This window comes from Octopus bimaculoides, chromosome 11, assembly GCF_001194135.2.
Source record: "Octopus bimaculoides isolate UCB-OBI-ISO-001 chromosome 11, ASM119413v2, whole genome shotgun sequence".
Classification (NCBI taxonomy): Eukaryota; Metazoa; Mollusca; class Cephalopoda; order Octopoda; family Octopodidae; genus Octopus; species Octopus bimaculoides.
Window position 1 is genome coordinate 72,276,386 of NC_068991.1, and position 12,448 is coordinate 72,288,833.

The 12,448-nt window shown below is 36.0% G+C and overlaps 1 protein-coding gene across 10 annotated transcripts in view; it reads left to right on the forward strand.

The window, feature by feature from the left end:
• The first annotated feature begins 4,156 nt into the window (after nucleotides 1–4,156).
• LOC106875082 (serine/threonine-protein kinase BRSK2) overlaps nucleotides 4,157–12,448 on the forward strand; it is a 305,025-nt gene continuing 296,733 nt past the window's right edge. For 6 of the 10 annotated variants that reach the window (XM_052971932.1, XM_052971929.1, XM_052971930.1 and 3 more), the window contains exon 1: nucleotides 4,158–4,784. In XM_052971932.1, coding sequence (XP_052827892.1) covers nucleotides 4,709–4,784 — 76 coding nt within the window. In that variant the 5' untranslated portion in view covers nucleotides 4,158–4,708. Of the gene's footprint in view, nucleotides 4,785–12,448 lie in introns of all 10 variants that reach the window. The other 4 variants (XM_052971926.1, XM_052971931.1, XM_052971927.1 and 1 more) reach the window with 1 other exon arrangement.

Below are 12,448 nucleotides of genomic sequence, written 5' to 3' on the forward strand. Positions count from 1 at the left end.
CGGATAGCTGGTCCCTCTATTGGGTCGACATAAGGCAGGCTCTCTTTCTCCCATTCATTCTCTTTATTAAGCAATCTATCGTAGTGGCATCTCCAGACCTCTTTCTTTGCATCCTCATTTAATGCAAGCGTACCATCATCCATGCGAACACATTTCTCTCCTACAACATCACTATTCTCTCTCCTACACTGTCTTGCAACCCGAAATACCTCGAGTCTTTGGTCCTCACGGCGCAGAACATTGGCAAATCTTTCCTTATCTGCTTCCCCTCTGGCTAAATAAACCTGTCGCCTAGCCTCCCTTCTGGCACATTGGTAGAGTAACAAATATGTTTTGCATCTACTCATCCGTTGCTGACTTGTGGAGTTATATCAAACACCTCCTGTTGTGTGTAAGACGGATCTGGCTATCAGCTGAGTCCACTGTGAAGATTATCCTTTGGCTGGGAAAGACAGGCTGTGTTTATTTGTCTGGTGGCCTTGGTGAAAGAGGTGTGGTGAAAGGGCTGAAGACAAAGACTTTCCTCCTTGGCCAAGCCCTCATCAACTTTTTCAAGTTTCATTTGAAAAGAAAAGTGAAGGTGGAGAGGGAAGTGCTGCCTTAAGGGTCAGGGCAACTGTCGGTTTGGTGGGGTTTCCATGAGCATCACTTGGAAGTTCCCCTCATTTTGGGAAATTTTTCTTATTTGAATTTGCTTGTTTTTTCGTTTTTATTTTTACTGTTCACACACCTTCATGTAACTCCACATCACATCGTATTTTAATGCATCATCCTGTACTGTCCCCAGTCTATTTGCTAACCCTTAACTGTTAATAAAGAAATCATCACCATCATCACCATCATCATAATCACCACCACCACCACCATGGTGTGCATGAATGTTTTATATTTGGAATCAATGTCCTTGATATTGGGCCACAACCAGTTTTCTTAGATATGAAGACTTTTCTTACAAGTCATCACATTTCCCTAGAGGATGGATGAGGAGCAGATGGTAAGGAGGGTGATGAAAGCAGAAGTGGTAGGCAGCAGAACCAGAGGCAGACCTCAGTTTGTGTGGATGGATGGAGTGAGGAAAGTTTTGATGGTTAGAGGTGTTGGAGGGAGAGAGGCAAGAGAGCTTATAAATGATAGGAAAGCTTGGAGAGTGTTTGTGGACGGATGAGTGAATTTGATGTTGCTCAAAGGGGCACGGAACCAGCATGATGTGGCAGGGGTAAACCAGTGTGTGTTGTCAGGCCTAGCTGCTGAAATTAGGGGTTGCGTTCTTTGCCTTGACCATGGGAAACAAATGGAATGCCTGGTGTGTGTCTTGTGGCTACTCCCTCCTAAAAAAAAGGGGAATAGGCCAGGGTCTATAAAGAAAAAATATTATTGAGTAAGAGAGCAGTGCATGTCATCAAAGTGACCTTGGGGTACAAATATATGATGCCCAATAGACCCATCATGATAACCCGTCTGATAAGGATAAACCAGGCGCATGCATCACAACCATGTGTGTGACATGGTGATCGCATACCAAGATAAACAACACATGACCTTGCAGGTGGGGACCCAGTTAGAATTTCTCTTCAGGTTGAGTAACCCATCCCACTCAAAAGATCCTTAAATAAGGTTTGTTTAAGGATGATGAACGAAACACCGATGTTCCCAGGGATGAATTATTCAAATCCCAAAGAATTCCTCTCAACACATGGCTATGATGCTCCCCCACTACTTCTGCTCGCGATCAGAGATGCACATATCGTCAGCCACCAAGGGACATGCTCAACTGGTTAAGGTCAAACAACTGACAAGCAAATCTGAGATATTGGGCAGAATATTTGCTGTAGCCCATCTTTTATACCAAGACAAAATATGTACATGATAACATTTCCAATCAGTTAAGATCAGAAGCCAAGAGAGCTACTTCCTGATACTGCATCAGGGCATTTATTTACGTTCTGAGTTCAAATTCCGCCGAGTTCGATTTTACCTTTCATCCTTTCTGGGTCGATAAATTAAATATCAGTTAAACACTGGGTCGACGTAATCGACTAGTCTATTCCCCAATTTCAAGTCTTGTACCTACAGTAGAAAGGATAATAATAATAATAATAATAATAATAATAATAATAATAATAATAATAATAAAAATATTTCGTCGCTTTGTCTACGTCTTACGAATGTTGCCAATGTTTGTGAAAGAATGTATTCTAACAATTTTCTTAAATGCACTTTAAATATAGTTACCACTTGCGAATTACATCGTGGGCGACACTCCCGTAGATGGCAGTTCTTTTAAGATCAACGACTCTTGTCACTGGTGTCAAGATAACCCAACGAACATACATAAACGCCGTGAACCCTTAAAATCAGGCCATTCTGCCTGTCACTTTATCAATATATACTATTGGTGAAATGGCATTATATAAACAATGGTTAAATTCTTCGAAACTATTGAAGTTGTGTAATTAGTGTTACGTGTTTTGAATCAGTTAATTTCATATTTACATCTAAAAAACAAACTGTTCTTAACTGGGACGACATAGAATGATGCAGCGTGTTCGAAGTTTTTGAAAAAAAATACAAACTGGATATATGTGTGTGTGTATATATATATATATATACACACACACATATATATATTCAGTTTGTTGTATATATATATAGGAATCTATACACACACACACACATATTTATATATGTATATATGTGGGAATGTATGTATGTATGAATGAATGTGTGCATATATGTATGAATGTGTGCATGTATGTATGAATATATGTATGTATGTATGTATGTATAATCAACGCAAGCTCCTTTAGCAATTAGTTCATTAATCTAATATTTCTAGCAAAAGAATTCATCTTTCTTCTTTAAATGTTTATCTATTACTCGTGTTCACTATAATTACATCTACGAAATAACGCAATGTGCTAATTCGGTAATAACAGTAATAAAATAATAATATGATTTTTCTCCACCATTCAGTAATAATAGTAATCATAACTGTTGTCGTTAATTATGTAATTCAAAAGGAACATTTCTTTTTTGCTTTTATAATAAACAGGCTTTTTAATGTTATATTTTATTTTTTATGAGGGTATTTCGGGCTGGTGGCTGCACGTTGCACAACTGCACAATTCCTTGTCATTCACTAAAGCATTTAAAGCTGCTTCTAAGAGTTGTCAGGCCTGCTGCTTCTTTCCTTCATTGGTAGGAGCGATGCTGGTGGTAGTGGTGGTGGCCTGACACCGGTAGTGAATGGAAAAGTGATGTTGGTTATTGATGGTATCAATTCTAAGCACCATCACTACTATCATCATCATCATCATCATCACCGTAATCACCACGATCATCATTTTGCTTTCGTCGTGGTGGTCGTCACCATCATCTTAAGTCATCACCCCCTGATATAGGGTATTAATTAAAAGAAAGAAGAGAATTGTTATATACCACTCTAATTAGTAGTAACCATGCCTATATAAACGGGAGTGCAAAATAAAATTAAAAGGAAAATAAATAAAATAGAGAACGAGAGAGAGAATAGAATGAGGTAGCTTAGAGTCTCTTAATAGTGGCAACAGTGGCGTGCAAGCTTCACTTCTAGTAGTCAGAAGCAAAACAAAGATGCGGTGGTGGTGGTGGAGGCGGCGGTAATAGTTACATGGGTGGCGGTGGCGGCGACAGCTGTGGTAGTGGTGGTAATAGCTGTTGTAGTGTTAGTAGTATTAGCAATGGTGGTGGTGGTGGTAATAGCTGTAGTTATATCAGTAATAGTAGTTGTAATTGTATCAACAATAGTAGTAGTAGTAGTAGTAGTAGCTGCAGTTGTATCACTACTACTACTAGTAGTGGTGGTGGTGGTGGTGGTAAAAGCTGTAGTTACATCACTAGTGGCAGTTGCTTGCATCCGTAATACTAGTAGTAGTAGTAGTAGTGGTGGTGGTGGTAATAGCAGTAGATGCATCAGTAGTAGTAGCAGCGGTAATAACACATCAGTAGTAGTAGTAGTGGTAGTGGTAGTGGTGGTGGTGTTGGCGATATTAGTGCTGTTGTTAGGGTGGAAGTGGTGGAAAAGGAAAGAAAGAGAGAGAGAGAGAGAGAGGAGGTTGTACTGTTGCAGCAGAGGTAAAAAGCGAAAGGCAGAGCCGCAGTCGCCTCCTCCGCCGCCGCCGCCTCCTCCGCCGCCGCCGCCGCCGCAGCAGCAGCAGCAGCCCGTACAGCAGTAGCAGCAGCCACAGCGGCATCTTTATGGCGCTCCACACCAATCGATTCTTTGACTACCTAAATGTTGTTAAGTCTAAGCGAGCTGTCATGAGATATGGCATCCTGGTCAGGAGCTCTGCTTCTGACTAACAACGTTTGCCTTATTTTCATTTTTATTTTTTTTCCTCTAGCACTGCTCCCTTAGGGCCCCCCCCCTTTTTTTGTACCCCTTTTCCTTTACGAGTAGTAGTAAGTAGTAAGAATAATTAAAAAAAATAATAATAATAATAACCATATAAAATCTGCAAAAAACAAAACCAAAAACAAGCCCAAATAAACCCCCGTATATATATATATAATCAAAAAGGGGAAAAGGAAAAATTATATCCCTTGTAAGCTGCTAACCCCTAAAACAACAAGAAAACCCTACGATCTCATCATTGGTATTGATTGGAAAAAAAAAAAGAAGCAAAATTAACCAAACAACAACAAAAATAAAAGCTGATTTCATTCCAAGATGTCTCATAGTCAGAAGGAGGAGCAGTACGTCGGACCATACCGGTTGGAGAAGACACTAGGCAAAGGTCAAACAGGTAAGTGGAAACCAGAAGTAATTGAGTAAATGATGATGATGACAGAAAAAATGTATAACGATAATTTAACTGCATCATCAGATACCGTGTATCGCCTAACATCATTGTACCTCTCTACTGCCCATTATGATTGTTATTAGTGTTATTATTATTAATATTGTTATTATTATTATTATCATTATCCTCTTCCTCATCGTCGTCAAAAGCATCGTTATCAACCAACATCACAATTACATCAAGCATCATCGTCGTTATCATCCTCATGGTACACCACTACCACTACTACTACTACCAATATGAAAACCACCACCACCACCACCATCACCATCATCGTCGTCGTCGTCTTCATCATCATCATCGTCGTCTTCATCATCATCATCATCACCACACGCTTCTATCACTCGCATCAACATCACCATCATGCCATTCACCACTACCGTTGTCATTACTACTACTACTACTACTACTACTACTATTACTACTTCCGTCATCGTTGTCATCATCATTGTTGTCGTCGTCGTCATCATCATCATCAACATCATCATCATCATCACTATACACGCGCAAAATAATAACAAAAAATATCGCGTGTGGATTACTATGTGTATATATGTATGTATACATATACATGCATATATGTGTATGTATGTATATATATACATGTATGTATAAATGCATGTCTGTACACACACATATAAACATAAAAAATATATGTATATATGTATTCAGTTCCATACACGTATTGAGTTCTTTCAGTTAATGGTGCTTGTTTTTATAATCAAAAACGTCTTTGCGTGCATGTATGTCTTTCTTTCTGTATGTGTATATGTACATACGTATGTAGGTATTTATGTATGCAAGCACTTTACTATCTGTCTGTCTATCTATCTACCTGTCTATCTATCTATCTACCTGTCTATCTATCTATCTATCTATCTATCTATCTATCTATCTATCTATCTATCTTTCTATCTATCTACTTGTCTATCTATCTATCTATCTATCTCTTTCTATGTATGCGTATTTCTCTCTCTTTCTATGTGTTTATGAATGTATATATATGTATAAAGATATATACATATGTATAAAGATATATACGCATGCATTTATGATTTCCTTTTGTCCGTCCATGCCAGCAACCGTCAGTAATGTATATTAAAGTCTCGTTCATAAAATAATAAAAAAAAGACAGACACATTTGAAGTCGACTTCAACAATATTCATAGATTGTGTATTCTTCGTAAAACTGCAACCAATTTGTTAAATGTTACATATTTCGACATTATGCCTAAAATCCTAGCACTTGTCTTGTAGCATGTGTAATGTTAGAGGGCCATCAACTGATGAAGATGCTAATGTAATAACAAAAATATGATGATGTATAATGCGTGTGTGTATATATATATATATATAGAGAGAGAGAGAGAGTGGAAGAGCTGCATATATGTTGTGGTTTTTAACTCATGTCAACTCTGAAAGAACATGCCTATCTCTTATCAAAGGTGATCTTGCTATGACCATATCGTTTTACCACATTTTTATCTATGACTAGCTTTATCCCACGAGACAACGAGGAAAGGACTCTCTTACTTGATCACCTAGCTAGAAAATAGCAGTAAAATCTCTATCTCTCTCTCTCTCTCTCAAACCACACACCTTATTATTTCATTGTCTTACTTTCTAATTGAACTGACACATTAGATAATGTAGCCTCACGTATTCCTTAAAAATATCGGATGGTCATGTCTAAAACGCCTTTAATTATACGTCTGTTCGACCAGGGCTGATCTTGGGCTAAAGTGCAACTACATATGCTCTCTCTGAGAAGATAAGAGTTGTATGAAAGAAGACTGTGGCTGCTAGCTGTTATTTCTAGCGGGTCAGGTCTAGTGACCACATACAGGCTGCTGCCGACCGGCTTCATTTTTACCTTATTGTTAACTTTTCAAATCGGATAAAACAGAACAAAAACACAATTAGCGTAAGACGAAAAAAAAACAAAAAAAAAACAACAAAAAAAAATATCCCGAAGCAACGTAAAACTTGCATGTAACATAATATTTTACTGTATAATTCTTCTTTCCAGTGAATATCAATGTGTTAAGTGTATAATTACAATATCAAGCACCGTCGCCATAACGTCTATTCCGACATGGAATATTACAACTCTTGCTCCTCACTTCTCTTATACATATATATTTATATACATTAAATCTGTTGTCGAAATATATACAGTCCTTTGTCCAGTCCCACTATAAACAATTCAACTCAATATAATAATAATTCTACTTAATTACTCAATAATTCATCCCAGAAACACCATCCCCATCACCTACCCTCATTTTATCGATATGTCCCATTAATTCCATTTATAATTATACTGCTCTCTCTCTCTTCTCCTTTTTCCTGTTTTTCCCCCCTTTCATCAGTTTTGTCACTGTTTTTCTTCAAACAACTAAATATCCTCAATACGTTATTTATTTATTATAATTATTTTCAATTTCTTTTTCTTTTTTTAAAACAAATTACTGCTCATTCCAAGAAAACATATTACCATTTGATATGTATATTTGGATATATTCAATATATAAAGTCGTGTGTCATATCTATCCATAGATAGATAGATAGACAGACAGATACGTAAAAAGAACAAGGGTAACAACACAATATTCAAATCACTTCGATTGAAGAATGATTGGGAACGAAGTAATTTAAATATTACTTGTATTAATGTGTTGTTTTCCGTGTCTAATTTTCATGATAAATTTTGCTCTGTATACATTACAGCCTTATTATTCTACAACTGATCTAGGTGTGTGCGTGTGTCTATACTACACAAAGCATTTTAGAAAGATGTAGATATTGGAGTGTGATATAATGTATTGAGCTCTAAGTCATTGGTTACATGCCGTATTAAATACTTAGCACATTATAGCAAGGTGTGTGTGTGTGTGTGTGTGAGGATATATGTATGTATGTGTGTGTGAATACATATTTTATATATGCATACACATGCAGTTAACTGAATTCGAAGGTTCAATTGTGTTTGATTATATGATTAGCTAAGCACGTAATATTTGCATGGTCGTTCTAGCTGTTTATCGAATAGCTTATTGTATAGTTGTGATACGCATGTTCACTGTATGTCTGTATTGCATGGTTATCTCTATGTTCACTGTATGTCTGATTATCTGGTTGTTCACTGAATGTCTAATAGGTAATTGCTATCTGGATGTTCGTTGAGTGTCTAAGTGTATGGTTGTTACATGCGTGTTCGCTGTATATCTGATGGCATGCTTGTTATACGTGTGTTCACCATTTGTCTGATGGTATGGTTTCCATCTGTCTGTTCACTAAATGTCTGATGGTTGACATGCATGTTCATTATGTCTGACCGTATTGTTATATCTATGTTCATCGTTCGTCTGATGGTATGGTTGTCACCTGTCTGTTCACTAAATGTATGATGGTTGACATGTGTGATCACTGTGTGTCTGATCGTATGGTTGTTATATGTACGTTCACCGTTTGTCTGATGGTATGGTTGTCATATGTATGTTCATTGAATGTCTGATCAGATGGTTGTTATATGTATGTTCACTGTATGTATAATCGTACGATTGTTATCTAGATGTTCAATAAATATCTATTTGTATGCTTGTTATATTTAAGTTCACCATAAATTTGTATGGTTGTTATATGAATGTTCACTTTACATCTGATTGTGTATTTGTTATATGTATGTTCACCGCTTGTCTAATTGTATGCTTGTTATATGTTCACCGCTTGTCTGATTGTATGGTTGTCATATTGTTACTCTATGTTTGAAAATATGATTGTTATTGTGACGTTCTTTGAATGTCTAATTGTATGCCTCTCATTTCCATGCCTACCAATTACTTGATTCTACGTTTAATTTGTCGAATATTTGAGTGCATGGTTGTCATTCAGATGTTCACGAAAAGTCTCGTATGATTATATCTGGATGTTCACTAATTGTCTCATTCTATGGTTATATCTAGATGGTCACTAAATGGCTGATTGTTATCGAGATGTTCACGAAATATCTGATTCTATTTTTATTAACCAGTTGTTCACCGTACGTCTAATTGAGTGGTTCTCAGTTATCTGGATGTTCAGTCTGATTGTATGGTTGTTCACTAGATGTTGAATGAATGTCTGATATGGTTTATCTAGATGTTCACTGAATATCTTATTTATATAGTTGCAGATTTGGCTGTTTACAGTATGTGCCATTATATAGTTATTTCCTGGATGTTCACTATCGTTTAGCTACAGGTCAACACTAATAGAACAGACCTGTGTCCTAAGACGTTCCACTCATAACCATTTTGTTTTTAAAGTCATGTCATGTACAATTATATTATCTAACACAGCCTTTTCCCCCTTAAATTTAAGGTAGCGTATAATTCAAGGGATGTTTAGCTGTTTTATTTAGCACGTCATACAACAACGTAGAAATTATGTCGTCGGTTTATCCTCGTATGTTTGAAAAATAAATCACAATTTAATTACTGAAAGTATGTTTGATTGCCTGGTTGTACTCCGGATGCTCAGTGCTGGTTGGGTGGTCGCTGACAAATCTAACTTGCAGAAGTAATGCTATTCTCGAAATTAATTCAAAGCATGTTTGCATCAACGTGAACGGTTGACATGAATAAATTTTGATTTTATTTTTATCAATACGATTTGATAGTTCCTCTTCGCATTGTGTGTGCCTATGTGTGTATGTGTTTTTATCAATCTATTGTCTGATTTCACTCTAGCATAGATTGTCAAAACACTCGTTTTTGTTTCTCATTGACAATGATGTGTTTTACTCATTCATCTTCTGCTCTCTCTTCCCTTGACAATTTACATTTGAAGACCATTTTTGTTCTGTCACACTCACACTCACACACACTCTCTCTCTCTCACACGTACATACTTATGAAATTTATTGTGATTAACAACGAATAAGTTTCTAATCTTTGTTGTTGTTTGGCTCCAGGACAACCTTGACTGATGGGTCGTGAACATCTCGTCTTTCTATTCTACACATAGTCTACTCTCAAACATTTTCCAATGTATTCTTCCTTATATTTTCAATACAGTAGACTGATTCGAAGGCAATTTGGCTGCTATCTCTAGAAGTTCAAATGACCTCGTAGAGGGGGTGGGATGGGTCACAGGTTGATGATTAAAAGTATTCCAGCCGTGAACATCCCGTCTTTTTTTTTCCTACACACACTGTATCCTTCCAAACAACATTTTCCCAATATGCCGTTCCTTTTAAGGTTATTCGGCTGCTATCTCTAGAAGTTCAAATGACCACGTAGGGGAGGAAGGGGGTCCGTTTGTTAGCTTATTTGTTTTATGGTTCTCCTTTCAGCTCTCTTCTTTACCGATATTTTGATGTCAAAGAGCTCAAATTTACAACATGCTTCTCTTCTGATTGTTTCGCCGGTGGCATTTCTGCTTATTCGAGTGAGAAAGAAAGAAAGAGGAAGAGAAATATAAGCACGAACAGAAGCGACCTCTTTCTCACTTGTCTCCCCTTACTGTACATAGATTACCTTGCTTTTCCTCCTCCTCTTCTTCATCGTCATATTCAGCAGTGTAGTTTTGTATTTTCAATTTCAAACAATATTATGTGTATGTATACATTAAAGACGTAAAGCACTATTATTACAGATAGTATTAGTTGCTCCTCACTCACAATATTACCGTCGCTGTTTGTTTGGCAGTAGGATTTATTAAATGCTCTTCAGTAACAGATTTTTTTTTAGCTGTTTTGCCAGGAAAAGAGTTATATCAGATCTCTCTCTCTCTCTCTCTTGCTCCCTTCCTCTCTCTATGTAAAAGAAAAAAAAATTACGTATGTATGTGTATCTCATATATATACATATGTAATTCAGGCGTATGTGTCATAATATATACGAGGGAGTGCTGAAAAGTCCCTGGCTTTGAGGGTGTCGTGAAAGGCCTAGTTGGATGCCTAACCTTCCGAGGTCTTTTCCAGGGCTTAGAAAAAACTGAAAGATCGCTGCAATAAGTGTGTGAATCTGAGAGGGGGAATATGTTGAATAAAATCATAATTAACAGATCCTCTTGTATTTTCTTTTACCCAAAGCCAGGAACTTTTCAGCTTTCCCTCGTATATAAATACGTCTAAAACATCTATACATAGACGTGTGTACATAAAAGCATATATATATATATATATATATATATATATATATATATATATATATATATATATATATATATATATATATATATATATTCATATGCTTTTGTGTATATACATATGTATGTATGTATGCATGCTTGCACGGACATAACATATAGTTCGCGTTTTACTTGGCAGCCCCTTCCATCTTTGAAATGGTGGTGAGTCAGTGGTTAAACCCTTAAGATGAAAATTCGACAGACACACAGATAAAACCAACAACAAAAATGTATTTTCTGAGGAGACAGGATACAATAAATATATGTACTCAAAAATCGAACTTTTTTTTTTTACTACAACAAACATGTTATGATTATATTTCTTCTGTGTAAGGTTTATTAGTTGTATCAGAGGCGATAAGACTGTGTTGCTTTGTTTAAGACATATCTTAATATATGTATGATCGTAGTAAAGTGTACTAAGATAGGCTGGTAACGTTACAACATAATATTTAGTAGTACAAAATAATAATAAAAAAATTACTTCTTCCTTCTCATTCTTCTCTCTTTATTTTCACTGAACGAGGAATTACGAGTGACAATTACAATTTTTTATTGAAAATTCCCAACGTTCAGTAGTTATTTTTTCTTCTTTTTCACTTAATATCATTACTGTAGCGAATAATAAAGCTAAGCACTACATCGGAGATCAATTGCAAACTACTGCTTCCCAACATCTTAGCTTGGCACACATCCTGGATAAAACGGGATGGATATAACTAATTATCATACTGATATCCCAATAAGACGGTAGATAAGAATAATACTGATAATAAAAATAATAATTGTCTGTCCATTTTAGCTTTTCTTTTCTTATTTTTTTCCCAAGGAATATCTTGTAAAAGAACAATTTCCTCGTTAACCTATATTCTCTTCCGTTTCGGGGAGACTTTATCATTCATTCAAGCTTGATAAGTTTTTCATACATTATCTTTGTAGGAATGGTCCTATTTAGTGAACAGTTTATCGATAAATTGTTAGATACAGATCTGATTACGTTATTTTTTCTCCTCCTCCTTGCAATAATAGCCTCTATTCATTCTGTTTCTCTCTCTCTATGTGTGTGTCTTGTTCAAACAAGCCAAACTAGTTAAATATGAAAGTAGCTTCGTGACGGGCGAAATTCATTAATTCGTTCTTTCGTTCAGTTCGCTTTTGAGAAAGTACTACACATATTGGGCATATGGTTTAACATATACTACAATACTATTATATTTTATAGCTGTTTCCATAATAACACGAGCTGATTATCATTATTATTCTTACAGAGAAAGAAACTAACTGCAACAGTCACTTATATTTTAGGCATTTGAGCTATTTTAACTTTTCCCTATTCATCGACCTTCAATTGATTTTATCGTTTTGGATCTGGTTTATACTTAAAGATAGATATATATACATACATGTGTGTGTGTGTATATATATATATATAT